Here is a 23,388-nt window from a genome sequence, read left to right on the forward strand (position 1 = left end):
AGAAGACAAGGCTTGAATGTTGTAAGGTATTTTAAATGGTTACAGGTTGTAGTATTATAAAAGGGGCATTAGGCAACTATTGATTGCAACAGGGGAAAGAACATAACAGAGAATGAATGGGTAGCTTTAAGAGAGAGTATAGTTAAGGCAGCTGTCAGGCTCCTTGTACAGGACAGACTAACAGGGAGAGCTGCATCAAACCAGTCTTCAGACAGAAGACCATGACAACAACAATAACAACAACTGATTGTTGTCATACCCTTGATACTAAATGCCACCTTTGTGTCTTTATTGCTCTGAACATGTCATGTCTTGTCATTCTCCTGAGTTCAACATACCACTCCCCAATGAGGAAATGCTGACTCAGTTTTTCAGGTGGATAGAGGGGAGGACACGAAAACATGCATGGAAAATGGATGAAGTTTTACAGGCCCAGAATCATTTTTCTGAACAACTGTAGTTAATACAATGGACATAACAGCATGTTCATGGTTCAGATATCACCAACATGTGTCCTTAGTGTGTACAGTGATGAAGATGAAAACTATGTTATAAGTTTCTTAAAGCTAACTGTGTGTAGATAAAAGAAAATTGTACAAAAGGGACCACTAAAATGAGGCTGTGCTGTTGTTAAGAAATTGACCTCATATTCAGGAGGATGGAGTTTGCTCTGACCAGCCATCCTGATTTAGATTTTCCAAGGTTTTTTTTAAAAAAAAATCATTTATGGCATATGGCAGGATGGTTCCTCCATCAAGAGCACAGTTGCCCACATGTTCTCTCTGTTTTTGAACTACTTATTTTCATTGCATTAAATTGAAAAATCCCATATCTTTGTATGATTATCTCTGGATGAATGAATAAATCAAATAAATAAATGACACACAAGTTGGTGGATTGTAAGGTGCAAAGTGAACCACTGTACAGCACTTGAAGATAAATTTAGCCTTGTTAATCTTAGACAATTATGATAGAATACAAGTTGGCTGGTAGTCAGAGGGTTATTTTCCAGATTCCTTCTTGAATAATAGTCTTATACAATCCCTATTTCTATGATGTTGAGTAGGCACTTGGGTTCGGAGAGTAGTTAAAGGTGTCATTCATTTGTTTTGGGCAGTAATGAGTCAACAATAAATTTGATCATACACACTGTTGTCATCATATCCTGCAGCTGCCTATGTAATTTCAGTGACTGATTTTCTCAGAGTATTAACCATTATGCACTGAAGAAAAAATTCTTTCTTTTATCAACCATTGCTTCTTTCAGCATAACGATGGTTTCCAACTTTTCATGTTGGTTAAGCAAAGATGTTTTCATTGTACAATACAGGTTTAGATCCTGAAGGGGCACAATAATGAATTTATAGGAAAAAGTGCCTGTACTCAAAGAGGTACCATTTACATTCCAAAAACAGTAGTTAATACTGAACTTATGAAGAGATATGTGGACTAAATCTGGAGGATATTCATTACAGTTCTGTTGAACTACAAGCTTGCAGAATATTAGACCAACATTTTGTCTGGATTTAAGACTTTCTGACATAAAGAACTTAACTTCTTGTTTTTATGAGGCAAAATCATCAGATGTAAAAGTAATTTTGAGACAAACCCACAGAATTGTAATAGGGTGATAAATATCAATTGTCTATACAAATAATCTGATGGATAATGTCAGAAGGTTGTTTGCACATGTCTTTGGAGAAGTTACAATGGTGAAAAACTGTAGCAAATTGCAGGAAAACCTGCAGAGGGTTGGCACATGATGAAAATTCCAAGATCATATATTCAAGAAGAGTCAGGTAATTTATTACTTTCTCTTACAGGGCTCTCACAAAATGACTATGACAACAAATTCAGAGATATCTGGGCTCATATGGGTCATTCCTTCTATCCACCATTAGATAGTTCACAGAGTATAGAAGTTATGGGGGTCACCACTTCAGTAATTAATGCTTCAGAGGTTTTTTCTGGGTGTGTGAAGTGGTAAAACTATTGTCATTTATGTTAATATTGCTGGCAGTCTTCATTAGGGTGACAATCATTCTGATGAAGGCTGCCTGCAATAGTAGCCAAAATATTGCCCATTTCATCATATCATGACACCAGAAGAAGCTTATTGAAATGGTCTTCGGCTGGGAAAGCCCTCATACACCAGAGACCCTTTTGCAAGAGAACCCGTCCAAGATGATGTTCCATTTTGAGTAAGTTCATCTTGTCACAAAGTTAAGCACTTTTGTTCTTCTTCTTTTATTGATAAAGAACTAGTCTGCATTAATAGAATTCTCAAATTAATATGCTGACATACTTAGCATCTCATGCCATGCACCACACTGCTGTACAGTAGCTCTGTCGCAGCATGAAAGATAGCAGATGGTGTTATTGGCAGCAGCAGTCTTGTGGTTTAAGTCCACTATAACACTTTCTTGTAATCTTATGATTTACACTGAATTATAAAAGTATCTTTTCCTAACTTGTGACTAAGGGATGAAAATATGTTTGTATCATGCAACTACTTTCATTGCAACTGTAACAGTTTCCTATAATATTCCACCCTAAATGCATTATTAATATTATATAGTGACATAAGAACTATACTAAAAGTTAACACACCATCAATATTCCTTGCATGTATTACAGAAGTCAGGAGCTCTTCATCTAAGCTGTCCCACAAAGGTAGACTAACAGCAGAAGTTGCTGCTACTGAGCTTCTTAATACATACATGTTATCAGAAATAAACCAATTATACAGGGTGATTCAAAAAGAATACCAAAACTTTAGGAATTTAAAACTCTGCAACGACAAAAGGCAGAGCTAAGCACTATCTGTCGGCGAATTAAGGGAGCTATAAAGTTTCATTTAGTTGTACATTTGTTCGCTTAAGGCGCTGTTGACTAGGCGTCAGCATCAGTTGATGCTAAGATGGCGACCACTCAACAGAAAGCTTTTTGTGTTATTGAGTACGGCAGAAGTGAATCGACGACAGTTGTTCAGCATGCATTTCGAACGAGGTATGGTGTTAAACCTCCTGATAGGTGGTGTATTAAACGTTGGTATAAACAGTTTACAGAGAATGGGTGTTTGTGCAAAGGGAAAAGTTCTGGACGGCCGAGAAAGAGTGATGAAAATGTAGCACGCATCCAGCAAGCATTTGTTCGCAGCCCAGGAAAATTGACTCACAGAGCTAGCAGAGAGCTTTAAATTCCACAATCAACTGTATGGAGAGTCCTACGAAAAAGGTTAGTTATGAAACCTTATCGTCTGAAATTGGTTCAAGCACTGTCTGCAGCTGATAAGATTAAAAGAATCGATTTCTGTGATTTTATCCTTGCTCAAATGGAAACAGATGAATCTTTCGTTTCAAAGATTGTGTTTAGTGATGAAGCAACTTTCCACACTAACGGGAAAGTCAACCGTCACAATGTCTGTATATGGGGCACTGAGAATCTGCGGGAAACAACTCAGTATGAATGTGACTCGCCTAAGGTGAACGTTTTCTGTGCCATTTCAGCCAATAAAGTTTTTGGTCCCTTTTTCTTCGAAGGTGCTACTGTAACTGGACTACAGTATCTGGAGATATTAGAGAATTGGCTGTTCCCTCAGCTCGAACAAGAAGCACAACAATTCATATTTCAGCAGGATGGAGCGCCACCACATTGGCACGTATCTGTCCGTAACTACCTGAACGTCAACTACCCGAGGCGATGGATCGGCCGCCAGGCAGCCCGTGACAGAGCACTTCATCACTGGCCTCCAAGAAGCCCTGATCTTACCCCCTGCGATTTTTTCTTATGGGGGTATGTTAAGGATATGGTGTTTAGGCCACCTCTCCCAGCCACCATTGATGATTTGAAACGAGAAATAACAGCAGCTATCCAAACTGTTACGCCTGATATGCTACAGAGAGTGTGGAACGAGTTGGAGTATCGGGTTGATATTGCTCGAGTGTCTGGAGGGGGCCATATTGAACATCTCTGAACTTGTTTTTGAGTGAAAAAAAACCTTTTTAAATACTTTTTGTAATGATGTATAACAGAAGGTTATATTATGTTTCTTTCATTAAATACACATTTTTAAAATTGTGGTATTCTTTTTGAATCACCCTGTATTTCTGTCCAAAACATTGTAGCATCTACTCTGGAAATTAATGGAATATTGTGCTACGTGACAGATGTAATTATGATGTATAGTGGAAATATTAATAAGGGTATCATAGACACCAACATGTTGAAGCAAAACATGAATATCTAAGATTTGTGAAACATCACATGAAAACTCTGTATGTTTTATATACAGTTATTAAAATCACCAAACAATGTCTGAACCTACCTCCTTCCACCTATTCAGTCAAAATGCAGAATATCTCTAAATAAAGCCTGTGATTTTCTTGTGTTGTCTTGGATGAAATATAGGATACTGATAGCGGCATTTTTGTATAAAATTAAATGAGTAAATCTTTTAATGTATAAGTGACACTAACTGAAAAACTACCATCATGCATTTAAATGCTCATGTGGTTTCCACTGAGTTTAAATGGTATCTTGCATGTTGCATGTGTTATTCAAGACTATTCATGGCATTCCTCAGGAGAATCAACATTTATGAAATGACAATTGCTCAGAAAATTCCAAAAATGAGATATTTTTACTGTGTACACATTTCAGTAATTTTGGAATCAATAACAATTCTTGCATATACAGTAAATCAATTTCACTCCATGTGAATAAGCACATAGTTTGTAACTAAAATACAATTGAAGCATTGGTTGTGTTTTTTGTAATAACAAAACCAGAAAAAGTGTCATGTAAGTATGTGTACTGCAATGGAAATGCTTTGTCTTTCATTTATTCAAGAACAAAAACGTAAATCCTTATTTCATTTTGAAATAGTTATATGTAATTTTAGTGACATAAAAAGTTTGGACAGAACGCTGCATGCATTTTCTACTAGTTTCAAGGAATATATAAACAAATTATTGACTACTTGTACTACATACTTCCAAATATCAATACAGTTTTGTACAACCTTCTGGGCTCCTAGAAGATACCATGCAGCAGTCATGCAAACAAATATGCATATTGTACAATAAACATATTGTGAATGGATTTTGTCAGTCAGGAATGAATTTAATGGCTGTATCTCATTCAGTTGCTGTGTAACTCAGTCTAACATTCACAAACATAGATTTAGGTAATTATTTTCTCTCCATTTTCTTTTTTCATAAACAACTGTGATTCTCTAAAGGTTTTCTGCATGGATGATTCAGGTTTTGGGTTAGACATAGGCAAGGGTTTCTCACTTCAAGTAGAACAATAACTGTAAAGTACTTCAATGTTGAAATGATCCTCTACGTTTACACGGCAATATTTTCTTGTGTATACCTTGTAAATAATGAAAAAATCTATAGTTTAATAGTCTGTTTACATGATTGATTTAAGAGGCCTACTGACAAACTTTCAGGTGTTTTTTAGTTATGTCTACTGAATTGATTGAGACAAGAAACCTGTATTCTCCAATAGCTTATTTAGATTCTTGATATCTATGGAAATAAACTAATTAAATAAGCACTAAATTAGTATCTGTACTACCATGGAAATGTAATGGATAACCAAAAGTTATGAACAAAATTACATGAATTATGCAATAACTCTTTGCAAAACTTGTACACTTTCATTGGGATACTGTTCAGCACCTACTACATTATAACAGATAACTTTTATTAAACTAGCTGTCCAGATATTGTCTGCTGTGGTCACTAATGACTGTTCATTGGACATCTTAGGGGACTGAAACACAATAGCAGCTGTAAAAGTCCTAGCACATACATCAATGAAAATTTTCAGTGAAGTTTCATAAAGTAGGTCCACTTGATGACTGCATGTATAAATGTCCCAGTGCATCATATTTTGTAAATGAAATGGCTATGGAATAGGACCATTGCAACCAATCTACTGAGTGAGACTTTCAGATGTGAGCTATACAAAGGAGAAGTGACTTTATTGTCAACTGCATATACCACGATTTAATGTAAATATTTTGTTTGCACTCTTGTCACACTTATCATGTAATCACAGAAAAAGTTAATTAGGACAAAACCAGGATACAGTTTAATTGTTCTGTAATGATCCTCTGGAGACCATAGCTTCCTTGCACTCAACATTCATCAAACAATACCTTAACAGCAACTGAAAGTTTGTTGGTTGTTTTCATATAGACCTTGTACTTGTAGTTTTTCCCCTTTTATAATCACAGAATTTCCTACAAGTCTTTCACAAGACTAGTGTCATACTCATGACGCTAATTTGTAACATTAATACCTAAGAATACTGTACTATTATAATGTAGAAGCTTAGATGTTAGCTCATGATGAAACAAACTTCAATTTTGTTGGTTAGAACATCCTCTGAACTGTTCATTGTATATTTTTGTGTCAATAGGAATGATATTGTGCCATAATTCCAAGTAAATATGTGTATAGAGAAAAGCTTGTGTAACTGCTTTTGAAATTACTAACATCCATGAAACTTCATACATGGAATGTAAACTGGTGTGCAGAATTTATGGACGAAAGTAACTTTCACATTATGAGTCAATGCCCAGTAACATAGCTCAAAGAAACTTGGACAATACATTGAATTAACTGGTATAGTATAGTATAGAACAATACACTTACCGTGATTCATGATGGCCCCCTGGACACTACATGGTTTTATAATCATGTTGTGTGATCATCACAATGGCAATTCATACCCTGCAATGTGTTCCCATGTTGGCCACAAGGTTGGTAAAGAGCTTTTGTGGGAGGAAGTTCCATTCTTACACCACCACAGTTGACAACTGCTGGATGCAGTTGGTGCGTATGGAAATGTGCAGTACATCTTCCCAAGGCATTCCACATATGATTGGTGGGATTTAAGTCAGGGAAATAGACAGGCCAGTCAATTTGCCAAATATCCTCTCATTCCAACAACCACTCCACCTGCACTGTTTGATGCAGTCACACATCATCATCCTTAAAAATGAAGTCACAGATGAATGCACCCCTGATAAGATGCACTTGGACAAGGAGTACAGTGTTACAATAATGATGACCAGTGAGTGAACTATGTCCAAAGTTTTTCAGAACACCCGTGTGACATTATGCCTCCCCACGTCATAACATCTGGACCATCAAAATTATCACGCTCAACAATGCTTTACATACCCCCACATGGCAAGAAACCAGAACACGTGATGCAGTCAGGAACATTGTCAAATATGATCATTTTGGTGATCCAAGAGTTATGATGTGAGGAGACATAATGTTGCCTGGGCATACTGATCTCCAAATCTTTGAACGTGGTACACTCACTGGTCAACATTATTTTAACACTGTACCCCTTCCACATGTGTATCTTTTCAGAGGTACATTTGGTACTGACTTCATTTTTATGGATGGTAATGCATGACCACAAGGAATAATGCAAGTAGAGGAGCTCTTGGAATGAGAGAATATTTGACAAGTGGACTAGCCTGCCTTTTTCCGAGACTCAAATCCCATCAAGCACATGTGGGATGCCTCGAGGAGATGTACTGCAAATTTCTGTACCCACCAACTGCCATCCAGCAGTTGTCAACTGTGCTGGTGTAGGATATGGAATGCCCTACCACAAGAACGAGAGGATACTTGGTGAATAGACTGGCCTGCCAATTTCCCTGACTTAAATTTCATTGAGCACATGTGGGATGCATTGGGGAAACATACTGCAGCATGTCCACATGCAACAATGATCATCCTGTAGTTGTCAGCCACACTCACGTAGGAATGGAACACCTTATCGCAATGACTTCTTACCGATCTTGTGACCAACACGGGAGCATCTTTCAGAGAATTCATTGCCATCCATGCTGATCAAATACCCTGTTAAGAGTCATGTGCCACCATGTTTAATGTCCAGGTGACCATAATGAATCATGGTGACTTCACTGTAATGATTGTTTTTCAACAAAAGTGTCATTCCTGTTTGTCACATTCCATATATCTGTCAATTACCTTCAAGACTACACTGTAGCAATTCTTTCTATGTAGTGTTCAAGTTTCATCAAGCTACGTTAATTGGCAGTGACACATCATGTGAAAGTTATTTTCCTCCATCAGTTTTACACATAAGCGTATTGAGCCTTCAGCAACGTGTAAATCAGAATAGCTTCAAGAAAAAATGAAATTAAATGTTGAAAGCATGATTATCTTTGTAAATACTTTCAAAATATTTCAATATACTGGACCTTGGTTCATTTCATAACATTATTTTGTGACTGGAGTTACTATTTTCATTAAAAAATTTTGTAGGTCTGGTTTCATTACGCACATTAGACCTTTCACACAACTACCTGGAGAAGTTAGATAACAAGACACATGGTTTATTGGATGACTGCCTCTCACTAGAAAGAGTAAGTACCTGTGGAATAGAAAATTGGTTGCAGTACCATGAATCTGTGTAAACTAGTTCAGCTTCATAATAAAGTGCATCCACTGATACAATAGTAAGTAGCTTTTATCCTTGTACAAAACAGAAAAATAATTGTAGGAGTATTGTAGTTAACATAATTAATTCTTTATTCTCTCTTTAATTTAATTCCATTAAAAACTCTTGCTATATTGATCTTTTCAAATGCCTTTTCCCATATGTCTGTGAATAAAACTATGCACTCTGCTTTCTAAGCTAACAGCTCAAATAGTTATTTCATAAACCCTAACTAATATTCTTATCTCCAACATGTCAATACGGGTCAACTTGGGCTGGACCATTTGGCTTAAGAATGGAGAAGTCTCTTGTGATTCCACAGATGAAGAGCCCAGTGTGTTCCTGAGTTATATATAAAACAAATATATATCAACAAAAAAGTCTCTTGAAATATTAATTATAGTGCATTCTATGTCCTTAGGTGAATTTGAGTAACAACAAGATATCCTCCATAACAAGGAAAACATTTCCTAGCAATCCATGGATACCTTATCGTTTGCAAGAAATTGACCTTAGCTATAACACAATGCCAGTACTGTCATATGATATAACATTTGGGACTAAGAAGCTACAGTTGCTTAATGTGAGCCACAATCTTATAAATGAGATAAGGACAAGTGAGTAAAAGCAAAGTTTGCAGTATATTTGGTAATCTCATATGAAAGTGATATAATAATAATAATTGTTAAAATACTTTCCAGATGCACTTGGAAACTTGACAGCACTTAAAGTGCTTGATTTGTCACATAATGAACTAACAGATTTGCCAGGAAATGTGTTTGGGCCACCACCAAATCTGACTTCATTGTATCTGTCATACAACAAATTAAAGAACTTGCCTTTAAAGCAAATATCTTCTTTAAAATCACAGTTATTATATATAGATGCAAGGAATAATGAAATAAGAGAATTTCCATTTGAGATCATGCCATTAATCAAGAATGGAACTGATTTGCTATTTTCAGGTAATTGTAATTTTCTATATACATTATTCATTGCAACAGAAGGTTGCAATAAGTTTAATTAAGCTTATCTTTTTCCTTTCACTCTTTTTCCCTACTGCCTAAATGTATCTCGGAAACAAAATGTAGGATTTATTGTATGCATATTACAGCACATAATTCAAGGACAATTTGAACAAATATTCTGTTGTGCAGTTAGTAATGGGATATTATAGGTGCCTACATGCTATTCCTGGCCATTATTAAGTGTATGGTAAGTTGCAGAGAGAAAGACTGACTCAGTGTTGGCGTTTGGTTTTATTAGTATAGCTCATGTAATAACTTTATTTCTAAACCATAAGTATGCTGCCCATTTATGACATAAAATTGGCAATATCATTAAGGGAGGAGAGATTGCAGGCACAATCCATTTCATGTCCATCTTGAGACCAGCTGAGAAACCAGTGAACAAATCTGATGCTTGGGTTACCACCTATTTATAACATGATATAGGCCTATCACATAACAAACTTTAAGGTGGATATACCATTTTCAGAACAAGATTAACTTCCTCATCCTATATTCCTAGGTGATATGATCACACGAGTTATGATAGTGTACTGAAGGCATGGAAAAATCATCTTTAGACATTTTGGGGATTGTAAGTGGAACCAAATATTAATTCTCACTACATTATAAAGGAAATCAATCTATTGACTAATGACTTGTCTCATAAAATTATTAGTTGTTATGCATCAGCATTTACTTACTATTGCCTTTGTTAAGACCACAATGATTTTACCTTGCTGTGAGGACATGTCCACAAGTATGTCTGGTTGGCTGGTTGAGCACTATGGGACTTAACATCTATGGTCATCAGTATGTCTGGTGACACTAAGACAGTCATAAATATTTATTTCTGTATATTAATATATTTATTAATTATAACGAATTACAAATAACTGTAATTATTTCAAACAAATCTTTTATGCCTTTTAGGGCCTCCCATCCAATATAGTTAACAGATTTTAATAATATTATTGTTAGGAGCACTAACCAGCAAACCAAATAACTACCAAGTTTGCTACCAATGGTAAAAATATTTTAAGTATTCTATTACTAACATCATTGTTTGGTCAATCAACTTTTTTCTATAGTGACTTGCATATTTCTGTTTTAAAATATCAGAATTTCACATTTTTTAAAAGTTGCATAATGGTGCAATGAAACAATTCTTTTTTAGTATAGCCCAAACACACATTTCCTTGTTCCATACATAATGAATACAACATTTCGTAATGATGTGGAATGTGTCAGTTTCACATAAGTTTTCTTTACATGATATTTTTTATATATATGGTTACTACTTCATATCTAAAAATTCATCTGTTGATTAGGAGTTATCATTCAAAAATTCTTTTAATTTGTTCTTAAATGCTAGTTGGCTGTTTGTCAGACTTTTAATGCTATTTGGCAAATCACTAAAGATTTTTGTGGCAGCATAATTCACCCCTTTCTGTACCAAAGTCAGATTTAATGCAGAATAGTGATCATCCTTTCTTCTAGTGTTGCTGCTATGTACTTTGCTGATATTTTTGAACAGGGATGGATTATTAATAAAAAAGATTCTAAGTGAATATATGTATTACGAAGGTACTGTAAATATCCTGAGCTCCTTGAACAAATGTCTTGAAGGTGACCTTGTGTGGGCTCCAGCTATTATTCTGATTACATGCTTTTGGACAATGAATACTTTTTCTCTTAGTGATGATTTACTCCAAAATATGATGCCATATGAAAGTAGTGAATGAAAATGGGCATAGTAGGGTACCTACTGGTCTGTTTATCACCAAAATTTGCAATAACCCTCATAGCATAAGGAGCTGTACCTAACCATTCAGAATGTTATCAATGTGTTTCATCCAGTTCAACCTGAAGTTTTGAATATTCTGCCTTAGCCACAGACTTCTGTTCAAAGTCTATATTTATCAATGGTGTTATGCCATTTTCTGTACAAGATTGTATATACTGTGTTTTCTCAGAATTTGCAGAGAAGTACTCAACAGTTTTCTGGAAGACAGTATTTACAATTTCCTTAGCTAATTCTCTCTTTTTTTGAGGGGTGGGGGAGGGGGGCAGGGGGGGGGGGGTGATTACTTGTATCATCAGCAAAAAGAGCTAGCTTTGATTTTTATAAATATAGAGTGGCAAGTCATTAATATATGTTAAGAACAATAAGGGACCCAAGACAGAATCCTGTGGGATACCATTCTTGATGCCTCCCCAGTTAGAGGACTCTGGTGATTTATGCAAATTATCTGTACTGTTAATTTCAACCCTCTGTATTCTTCGAGTTAAATATGAGTTAAACAATTTGCATACAGTCCCACTCATACCATAATACTTAAGCTTATCTAGAAAAATTTCATGATTCACACAGTCAGATGCCTTTGAGAGATCACAGAATATCCCAATGGCTGATGTTCCGTTATTCAGAGCATTTGATATTTGATCAGTGAAAGTATATATAGCATTTTCTGTTAAAAAGCCTTTCTGAAAACCAAATTGACGTTTCATTAGTACTTCATTTTTAGAAATATGTAAAGCTACTCTTGAATGCATTACTTTTTCAAGACTTTTGGACAAAGCTGTCAGTGGTGAGACTGAGTGGTTGTTGTTATCAATCAGAATAGCACCGGCACTGCAATATTGTATTTATCTGCCGGTACCGGGCATGCAACTTTCAAGCGAAACTTGTAATCTGTATGGGAATACACAGAATGGATGGGCAAGTACAGATCATAGATGTATGGGTGACAACAAATAGAATTTTGGGTCAGTGAGTCGTGCATGGATAAGCAAATAGTAAGGCAACCGCTCGCGATAAGCAGGAAATCCGGATTCTATTCCCAGTCTGGCACAAATTTTCATTGTTGTCATTCCATTCTACAGGTGATGGTAGTCATTATTCACAACTGGGAATTCATCTGATGTGTTTAATAGTGGCTGTGGTCAAAACAGTGCATCATCATCAGAATAACACTGAAATTGCAATATCGTAATTAGAACAGTGTCAAAGGGATAAAATTTAGTGGCTTTGGAGAACCATCCCAGAAATATATACATATCTGAATGGTTCTGTCTGCTATGGGAAATATTTGCATGAAACTCATGGGACACATTTTTGTCACAGAAGGACTCTAGAAAACTATGGTTTTCAATCCAGGAGGTCAGAATTATTACTAGCTTTTAGTTGTCTGAGTCGACTTCCTGGTTGTCAAATTCAATACATAGGGATCCTACTAAACCTTTACTGTCCTAATTTTTCTTTTTTGACATCAACTATTCTTAAAGTAATTGGTACATAATTAGAGTGGGTCATAAAGAAGTATTAGTATAAAGAAAATGAAGTCAACTATGATATTTTGGCATTTAATTATTTTTTTGAAAAGGTATTTTGACAGTTGTGTCCAGTCACAGTGGCATCATCATCAACATACATTGGTTCTTGAGAAATAATACTGATTAAAATAGTTTTTCCTCACATTTACATGGGATATGCCTTGAATGAAGTCATGATTCAACATTATTAAGAGCACTGTTTTCACATCTCCCACATAGGCTATAGCAACAAAATGTGGGAAATGAGCTCGATTATTTTGGGTTCCAGTTTCACTTAAATGTATTGGTTTATCTGTATTAATGGGAGACATACTAATAAATGAATTATGGGCAGAATTTGTTTGTACCTTGATCTTGTCATTGTTTGAGTCACAACTAGAACATTCAGATCATTATCACAGCACCAATAATGATGGATGATGTTTCTGTAGCTAGTGATGATAACTGGAGGGAAAGTCAATACCCAGAAGGCATAAAACTCATCTTTAATTGAATCAGTCACTCCATAAAACGAATCAAGTCATTTTTTCTGGAATTGAGAAAATCGACAATAACTGTTTTTCTCACAAATGAGTTGCTGACATATGTAAGCATCATTGGCTATGATAATACCATTCTAGAGAGATGTGTTTGATTGGACTTATCCTTTCAATATTAGAGAAAATAAAATAGCAAACCTCTGGCTTACTTCTTTCTAACAATGAATCACAGTTTTACAAAGTACGTAGTTTACTTGTACAACAAATATAGACATCAAGATACTGACATGGCATATCAATATTTTTTCAATGAAAGGCAGTACAGTAGTGGACATATAAAAATATGTAGGGAAAAAGCTGTGATAGGTAATTATGGTTTCTAGTGCTTAGGTATGTAATAAACTTCTGATTACGATGCTGTGATATGTGTTACAACCTTTAATCAGTATTATTGTGTTCCTTTGTTCCCACAACTTTATCGCCACATAATAAATCATTCATAAATTCAGAAACTGTCAGATAATGCTGACTCATCTTTTATCATGTTTAGAGAACAGGTATTTCGGTTGGACAGCTGTACTGTCTACATAATATATCTTGCATAAGGACACAGGGAATAAAATAAGAAAGATTCAGATAAAGACAATGATCTACGACTGTGGTGGTGATGAGTGTGTTCAATAAACAGAATAAGATTCAGTCAGTGACAGAGGGGAACATCATGAGTTATAAGAACTGTATTCATTTACTGCAGTTTTCTGAATCACTAATGTTACAAATACTGAATATATCATGAATAATATAGGTCATCCATGTTCCAAACCTTGACTTGATCTGTCATGATGTCTAATCTCCAGGGATTAAAAATATGTTTCTAAAAGTGAAGGTGAAATGAATGAAATTTTGACTAAAAGCTGCTGAAGAATGAAAGAAAAATGTGTACAAACTCTGCATAGTTATCCATCTGTATAATGCACTATACAAAATTGAAAAGCAAAAGGTTGTGGCAGATTTGACAATATTAGATACACTGGTCAGAACATAAACTCATAGTGTAGAGATTCTCAAAGTTGTGGAAGATTTAAGAAAAAATGCATAACATATGTTAATTTTAAAACTTGCTCTTCAAACAGAGCATTCATAAAAGTTTTGAGCTGGCAGCTGGTCATGCTCACTTCCCTGCATGACATTTCAACTGAGCACCTGCCAATCATCCTCAGGTGAACCATCAAAGACTGAAGAAACTTGCCCATCTCACAATTTATTAGTGTGTTAGGAAAATGTGGTAATAAATTATGGTTCGGGAAAATTTTTGCTAGTTTTCGGTGGCTCAACTCAGACACACACACACACACACACACACACACACACACACACAGAGAGAGAGAGAGAGAGAGAGAGAGAGAGAGAGAGAGAGAGAGAGAGAGAGAGAGAGAGATAAAAAACAATGTGAATATCTGTTTAATAGCTCATTGATCCACCACCTTTGGGATGCAATACAGCAGGAATTCTGCATGGCATGGATTCAACAAGTCCTTAATACACTTCCAGGGACACATGGCACAAGTTGTCTACGCACAAGTCAAAGCAATCCCCATACATTATAGGCCTCTGGTTTGTGAGTGCAGGCAGGTACCAGATAAGTGTCCCAGATGTGTTCCACTGGGTTCAGATCAGATGAATTAGGTGGCCAAGACATCAACTTTAGTTCACTATCATGCTCCTTAAATCGCCACTGCATGAGTCTGGCCTCGTGACTCAGCCAGTGATCCTGGTGGAAGATGCCACAGCTGTTGGAAAAGGCATCAACCATGATGGGATGCATGTCAGTCCATAGTTTGTCCAGAGATGATGATCAACAAGAAACATGATTTATTTGACCAAGCAACATGTTTCCATTGATTCATGGTCCAATCTCAATGACCCTGTGCTTACTGTAACTTATGATGACACAGTGTCAACATGGGAACAGGTAGGCATCATCTACTGTTCTGAAACAGTTGAACCTGCACCAGCATTGTGCACTGTTGTCAGACATGATACGGATTATTACCTATCCTGCTTTACAGTGTGGGCAAACCTCTGAACTTTACATCTTGAGATGAGGTGTGGACATCCAGCATCTTGTTGCCTACTCATAGTTTTTCTGTTCTTCAACCACTTTCCATAGATGCTCACAACAATGGCATGTGAACAGCCAACCAACTTCATCTTCTCTGTGATCCTTATTCCCAGGCTCCAAGCTATAACAATGTGCCCTTTGTCAAAGTCACTTATGTCAATGGATTTCCCCATTTGCAATCTGTGTTGTTGTTAGAATGATTCCCCATTCATGTCTGCTCTGATGATACACATTGAATTGAATTGAATTTTATTTGGTCCTGTAAGATTACATTGTGTACAGTAATTGTATGTGTAATATAGGACATGTCAAAGTATTAACATTCTTTATCACTTATTTTTCTACACCTTTAGCTTACATTTTTACATCACTGATAATGAGTAACAATATATACAAATTTAATGGCATAAGTATTCTGCAACACTGTAAAACTCTTTTTCAATGAGATAGTCTTTAAGTTTCTTTGGAAAGTCATTGTGAAGTACACTATCTTGCAGGGTTTTGGGCAGACTTCTTAGTAGTCTGATACCAGAGTACTGCGGTCCTTTTCTAGCATTGCCAGTCGTTGGGGTATGCTCCATACTTCATTCTTCTTTCTTCTTTCTTGTATTGTGGGTGTGTACACTAGCATTTGTAATCCAGTCCTCACTACCTTTTGTGATGCACATTATTGTTTTGTATATATACAACGATGAAAAAGTTAAGATACCTAAATTCTTGAAACAGTTTCTGCATGTTTCAGAGGTCTTTCTTCTTAAAATGGTCCTAATTGCTTTTTTTTGTAATGTGAACACTTGTTTTGTCTCTTGTTTGTTTGAGTTTCCCCACACAGTCACTCCATACTGTAAGTATGGTTCGAAAAGTCCATGATACACTGTACACAGAAAGTTCTTGTCTGAATACTGTGATAGCTGCATCATTAAGAATATGACAGAGCTCAGTTTCTTACAGACATTATTATTATGTTTTTTTCCATTTCAGTTCATAATCCACAAGAATACCTAAGAATCTAGCAGATTCTACTTCTTCCAGCCTTGTTCCATCAACCTCTAAATCCATGCTCTACAGCCTTTTCCTTGTTTTTAAACACTGCATACATAGTCTTTTTCAGATTTATAACCAGTTCATTTTCCAACAGCCATTGAGCTGTGACATTTGCAGATATGTATGCTCTTCTCTCAAGCTGTTCCATATTTTGGTCACTATTTAGTACTGTCATGTCATCAGCATACAATATTTTCTTTTCTTCCTCCTCAACACCTATATCATTAACAAATACATGAAATAACAATGGCCCCATTACCGAACCCTGCGGCACTCCATATTTGATGGATTTGGTTTCTGATTGGTATGAGTTTCCTAATGATACATACTGCTTGCGGTTGCACAAGTATGATTTTTTCCATTCACCTGGTTGCCCCCGAATGCCATAGTTGCTTAATTTTTGTATCAGAATTTCATGGTCAATGGTGTCAAATGCCTTTGAAAGATCCAGAAACATTGCAGAGACAACCTTTTTCTCATCTAAGGACTGTAAAATGTATTCTGTTAGACTGACAATTGCTGATTCTGTAGATTTACCCTTTCTGAAACCATGTTGTGAGGTCATGAGAATGTTATGTTTGTCCAAATAGTTAACTAATCTGGTATACATAAGCATTTCTAGGATTTTTGAGAAACCTGATATCAATGAAACTGGCCTGTAGTTGTTGGGATCATCCTTACACCCTTTCTTGTACACTGGCACTACCTTCGTTATCTTCAGTTTTTCTGAAAAATTGCATCTCTGAAAGAACAGTTTGCTATGTTCAGCAGTGGTGTTATTATCTCCTCACATACCAGCTTTATTACATGATTTGATATTTCATCATCACCAGCTGATTTCTTGGACTTCAGTTTCTGTATAGTTTTCCGCAATTCATCTTCCGTGACTGGTCTTAAGAACATAGTACTGCATGATCTTTTTGGTACCTTAATACCCATCTGTTTTTGACTATTTCTTTCCAATTTTAGGTTTTCTACTACACTGATATAGTTATTATTCAGTATGTTTGCTATTTCCATACCATCTGTGACCACTGTGTTGTCTATTTTAATTGACCTAATACCTTCTTCTTTGTTTGACCCATCTTTTTCCTTTCTTTCAGCATTGATTGCATTCCAAGCTGCCTTTGCCTTGTTTTTTGAGTTCGCTATAGTGGTGTCAATTGCTCTTGCTTTCGCTTCTCTTATTGTTTTTCTATACTTCTTTTTTAACATTTTATAGTTTTCAGCTTCGCCCATCCGTCTCATGTCCTGAAGCTTCCTTCGCTGTTCTAGTATTTCACTGGTAATCCACTGTGTTTGATCTTGCTGCCTTTCTTGTCTCTTTACTTTGGGAAATGCTTCATTAAAATGGTACTTAATTGTTGAAATAAGTGCATCATATTTTTCATTTACACTCTGGGCCTGTAGGGTTTCATTCCAGGTTTCCTTACTTAACATTGTTCTAAAGATGTTGATATTTTGTTCACTGATGATCCTAATTTCTTTGGTTGTTTGTTTTGGTTCTGATACTGTGTCATTACTTCTGCAAAAGCTGACTAGTTGTCCATGATGATCAGATATTTCTGTCTGAACTACATGTGACTCATAGTTACACATTATTAGTAATTATGTTGTCAATAATTGTCACTCTTGTTGGTGCAGTTATTGTCAATTTCATGTTATGCTGTATTAACAATTCTTCAAAATCCCGTCTTATTTTTTGTCTTTTCCCATGTCAATGTTGAAGTCTCCACATATAATGAGATTTCTCTTCATATTCATTCTCAATAAGCTAGCAACTTTTTTTTAGAAAGATGCTAATATTGCCACATGGTGACCTGTACACACAAAACACTCTAAAATCCTCTGCCACTATACCAGTAACTTCAAAGCCTTTTTCTCCAGCTATGGGAAATGTAGCAGCTTCAATGTTTACATTCTTTGATAGAGTACCTGTTTTAATATATATACAAACGCCACCACCCTTATATTTAGATCTGCAGAAGTAACTAGCTAGTTTGTAGTCCTTTATTGCCACATTATGTATTTTGCTTTCAGTTAGTCCATGTTCACTTATGCATAATATGTCTGGTCTTACTTCACTCAGGAGTACTTCTGCTTCTAATGTTTTGTTACCAAAGTATTGAATATTTTGATGAAGTACTTTTATGTGATTTTTCTTTTGTTGGTTTACATGTCGTGAGCTGCATTCTGGGGCAAATTCTTTAGTATCGTCTTTTTTTTGTATGGTGCTTATATTTTTCTTTTCCAGCTGGAGTGTATGATTTTTCACCCCCTTCAGACCATATTAGTTTCCCTTGCATCTAATGATTTTGCAGACATCTGCAAACATTCTGCTGAACGTTACAGACCCCAGTCTATTTAAATGCAAGCCATCCTTCGCTAGTGAGTTTTCACATAGGAATTTGTTTGGGTCTATAAAAATTGCCCCAAGATGATCACATTGTTCTTTAAGAGCACAGTTTATTTTGGCGATATATTTTTCACTCACCGACTTTCTGTTTGTGATTCCGCTAAGTATCAGACGAGATCCTGCATACATATTTCTTGCAGAACGAATCATGTTTCTTGTTTCGCTTGCCATTTCTTCCTCACTGCTGCTCCTTAACGAATTCGTTCCAACATGTATAAACACCCCATTATAGTTATGCCTGGTTTCAGAATCTGGTTCTGTAGTATCTTGACTTGCATTTACCATATTTTTAAAATGTGTACCGAGTTGATGCGTTCTAATACCAGGTCGTACGTCGATCTTGCTATTGGGGACAGCGATATTCTTCAGCAGAGAATCGCCAATTATTAAAAAGTCATTTTCCTTTTGTTGCGTATCTGTCGCCTTGTTTTTCCTTTTGCTGTATATCACCACCTTCCATTTATATTTATCTTCCGGTTTTTGGCTTACTGAGTTTACCGAGACATTAACGGGAACACTTGAAATGTTGTTTTTAAAGTACGATCGGTCATTCGTATTTTCGCGATCTTCTTGCTTTTCCGTTTGATGGCTTTTACACACACAGGACTTCTTTTCTTGTATTAATGTATCGTTTTCTTTCTTGATGGTTGAAGTTCGGTTTTTAATGCCTCAATGTGACTTCGTAGTAACTTTATAATTTCGTTTTTTGTATCAACTGCACTTACAAGATCGGCCGTTTCGTCACGTAAACAACCGTGACATGTCCACGGAAAATCATCGCTGACGAACTTTAGATTTACTTTCGTGCACTTTTCGTGTAACCAGAAGTTGCATTTGATACACAGGATACCCTTCATCACACGCTTTTTCCATTCTCTACACGAAGAACTGTTCATTTTTTGCCTTTTTAACGAGAGAGAAGCGTCGCTATACTTTCCTATCAGCGCCATCATGTGTCATGTGCCCACAAGTCCGAAGTGTTCATAATGTTTTGGCTCATCAGCATGTGTGTGTGTGTGTGTGTGTTTTCCTGATAATAAAACATTACCGCACCAAAGTCAGTGACAGTAAGTCTTTATGTAGATTATTCCCAGCAATGATTCCATGAACTGAGCTATCAAAAACCATAAAGAGATACATTATTTATGGCAAATTTCATTAAGAATAAATATACTGAGAAGAAGTAAGTAGTATACTCATTTTTTCAATTGGCTCCTGCAAAATGTTCCTAAATTTACACCACAAATTATTCATACTGTACATTTCTGGGGTCAGAAAATGTTAACTTATCTGATGAATTACTAGAGAATATTAAAGTGTATGATAGTATGGAATGAAGGAAAGTATAGTACGTAAGCTTTCTTTGGTACTCTTGAGCTGCTCCAGACAGCATATCCATTATAAATAAAGATTTGTCAAGTTGTTTCAGCATTTCTACAAAATGTTCTACCTAACTGAATTTATTATAAAGGTCCTATTGTAAGAATTTAACACTGGACACCTTTTTCAACTGCATGTCTCCATATTTTATTCACATGGTGGATGTAAGTCTCTTGCAGATTTTTTTAAGTTAAATTTTAATTATTTTATTTATTTAACATGGTACGATGACAATGAATTGTCTAGAACCCATTTGAAATTTAAGTAACTCTACTTGATTTACAATTTAACACAATTTTCGTTTTGTCAGCAAAGAAAACAAACTTTACAACTGATAATGTTAATGATACTTTGCAGCTTAAGTGTAAGTACAAAGACAAAAATGAGTTTCAAAACAATTAGGTCATAAAGATATATATTGTTGTGTATATCAGTGCTTTATAATATTAAGAATATTAGTAGTAATAACAACAATAAAAACAACAATAGCAATAATGATAATTCATTTCAGGAAATCCTTTATCATGTAACTGCCTTGTGCGTCCATTGAAGCACTGGATGTCATCACAGCTTAATGTCAAACAGCACTGGAAAGATATTCGCTGTGCTCAACCAGAATATCTGTTCAACCAATCTCTTAGTAGTGTCAGTGAGGACAAGATGACCTGTGACTCTGAGCGAGAATATAAAAATGATCCTGCCTTTGATGTCAATCCTGATATAAAATTCAGAAATGTTAAAAAGTAAGTTACATGTAAATATTATTTAAAAATCTTCTTTTCAGATTTGAGGGTCAAACTTTGTAATTGTTAGCTATTCCCTTGATTTTTTATTTATTTACATTCCTTTTTGCATGCAGTCATTAAATAATCACTCTGAAAAATATCATATTATGCACAAGGTCAATACATATCATATTTGTGTACAAAGTTTAAATACATATGATACTTGGGTACAAAACTTTAATAAATATCATATTTATCTACAAAGGTCAATACATGACATGTATAGCTTAGAATTTCCTCAGCAGTCAATTATATACTGTTTTGAACAGCCAGCTAAGCTAGTACAATGCACTACATATTCACTGTGTATGAAGTTAATATGAATTTCTCATCGAAGAATGCCATCCAAGTGCAGACCAAAGAATTTACACTCCTCACTACCTACATATAAAATTCCACAAGTACTTCCTATTCATCTGTGGAATGAGTGCCCTGCTTTGAACTCCAGTAATTCTAATTTCCCAGTATGGACTTTAGGGCCCATGTTACAAAAATATTTAATCACTTCTGATGTCCCATGTGTTGAAAAATGAGTTATCTCCTCTCCATTTTCACCACAAAATAGCACAGAGGTGGCATCAGCATAAGTAATTGTATGGTAATTAGAAATTTTTACAATATCATCTAAATACACGAGAAACAAAAACGGGCCCCATATTGATCCCTACAGCACACCTTCCATTTCTGTTTCACTCATGGACTGAATGTTGTTTTTTCTCACCCCATGATAATTTATATTTGTGCATTGTTTATGATTTTTCAGGTATGTAGACAGGAGTTTAAGAGACATGTGTCTGATACTGCAATTGCTCAGTTTCTGTGAGAACAGTGTGTGGCTGATTGGATCAAATGCCCTTGTGAGATCTAAAAATATGCCCACAATGTTCTTCATTTCATCAAGACAGCTATAGACTTTATACAAAAATTCTGTGACAGCTGTTGTGATATTGCAATCCTTTCAAAATACTGATTTAGTTTCAGCAAGGAGACAACACTAACTCAAAAATTATCTCATTTTGGCTGTAGGATGCTTTCACCTTCGATCCTTTTTTATGCAGCTGTTGGACTACACTTCTTTTCAGTGCACTGGGAAACATACCTTCTTTGATGCTACAGCAGATGAGATATGTAACTGGTTTAACCAGAAGATTTTGCAATTTTAATTACTGTGGTGGAAAGATCATCCAAACCACTTGAGTGACCATCTTTAGCTACAGAATTATCTTGATTATCTGCAAAATTTTAATTACTGTGCTGAAAAGACGACCCAAACCATTTGTGTTGCCATATTTTAGCTATAGAATTATTTTTTTATGTCTTGTTCTTTTACTCCCCCGAATTCAAAGCTCTTGTCGATTGTGTAGCAATGTGTTGAGTTGATAAGTGGTTCTGAGCCTGGAATTATGGCACCAGTTTGTAAAACACAATGTTCATTATGAAGATTAGACAGTTTTATGGACTTGTTGACCTCCATGTCAGATATTTTTTGCTTCCACTTTTGTGTTTGTATATCTTCTACAGTATTTGTTAGTGATGTTCTATGAGGCATGGCATACATTTGCTAACTGTGTCATTAATTCAGTGTGGACTTTTTTCTTAAGATTTAGGTATATCTTTCCTTAAAAATATACAGTGCAGATGACTTGTACAACACAGAGGTCATGGATATTCTGTCTTAGTTTGACTAATCTAGCTGCTAATTTCAAGCTCTTTTTTTCCCACTGATTGGGAGTCAGTGATATTGTTACTGTTTTAACTGGACAACAGCAATCAAAATGCCTGAGCAGGATTGGATTAAATTCATCCCATATAGTTTTTGATCCTTCTAACGGAAAGACACTGTCTCAATTTTCTCATCTACTGTATTTTTGAGTGTGATTTTGTTCACAGTAGTTAGGCTTCACATCTGCTGAATTATTTTTATCATTTCTGTAGGATCCACAGGTAAACTATCAGTTTCCTGGAAATAATGGCAGTATTAGTGGAACTCTAGGTTACTGAGCTCAATACCATTTTTATCATATTTTCTAATTATTACATAGTTTATCATACAGGAGATTAGTTTGTTGTCCTGGGCGCTTAAGTTACTATATTTGTAAGATTATGGTATACATATTTAATTTATTTGATAATTTCCATCTACTGATATTACAGGAAGTTGAATCAGTATTTAAATCGCCCATTATAGTGAGGTTATTTGGACCTGTCCAACCAAGTTATTAAGGTGGTTGAAGAAATGACTCAACTGTCCATTTGGTGGGTTATAGATACCCACCACTATGAGATTCATTGTGTTGTTCATGAAACCTTATTGATA

The 23,388-nt window shown here is 35.6% G+C and overlaps 1 protein-coding gene across 1 annotated transcript in view; it reads left to right on the plus strand.

The window, feature by feature from the left end:
* Nucleotides 1-23,388, plus strand: part of LOC124554879 (protein artichoke) — a 175,052-nt gene that overhangs the window by 148,494 nt on the left and 3,170 nt on the right. Inside the window, exons 9-12 of the mRNA XM_047128550.1 lie at nucleotides 8,328-8,428; nucleotides 8,924-9,119; nucleotides 9,204-9,467; nucleotides 20,798-21,029. Coding sequence (XP_046984506.1) covers nucleotides 8,328-8,428; nucleotides 8,924-9,119; nucleotides 9,204-9,467; nucleotides 20,798-21,029 — 793 coding nt within the window. The remainder of the gene's footprint in view (nucleotides 1-8,327; nucleotides 8,429-8,923; nucleotides 9,120-9,203; nucleotides 9,468-20,797; nucleotides 21,030-23,388) is intronic.

This window comes from Schistocerca americana, chromosome X, assembly GCF_021461395.2.
Source record: "Schistocerca americana isolate TAMUIC-IGC-003095 chromosome X, iqSchAmer2.1, whole genome shotgun sequence".
NCBI classification, from domain to species: Eukaryota; Metazoa; Arthropoda; class Insecta; order Orthoptera; family Acrididae; genus Schistocerca; species Schistocerca americana.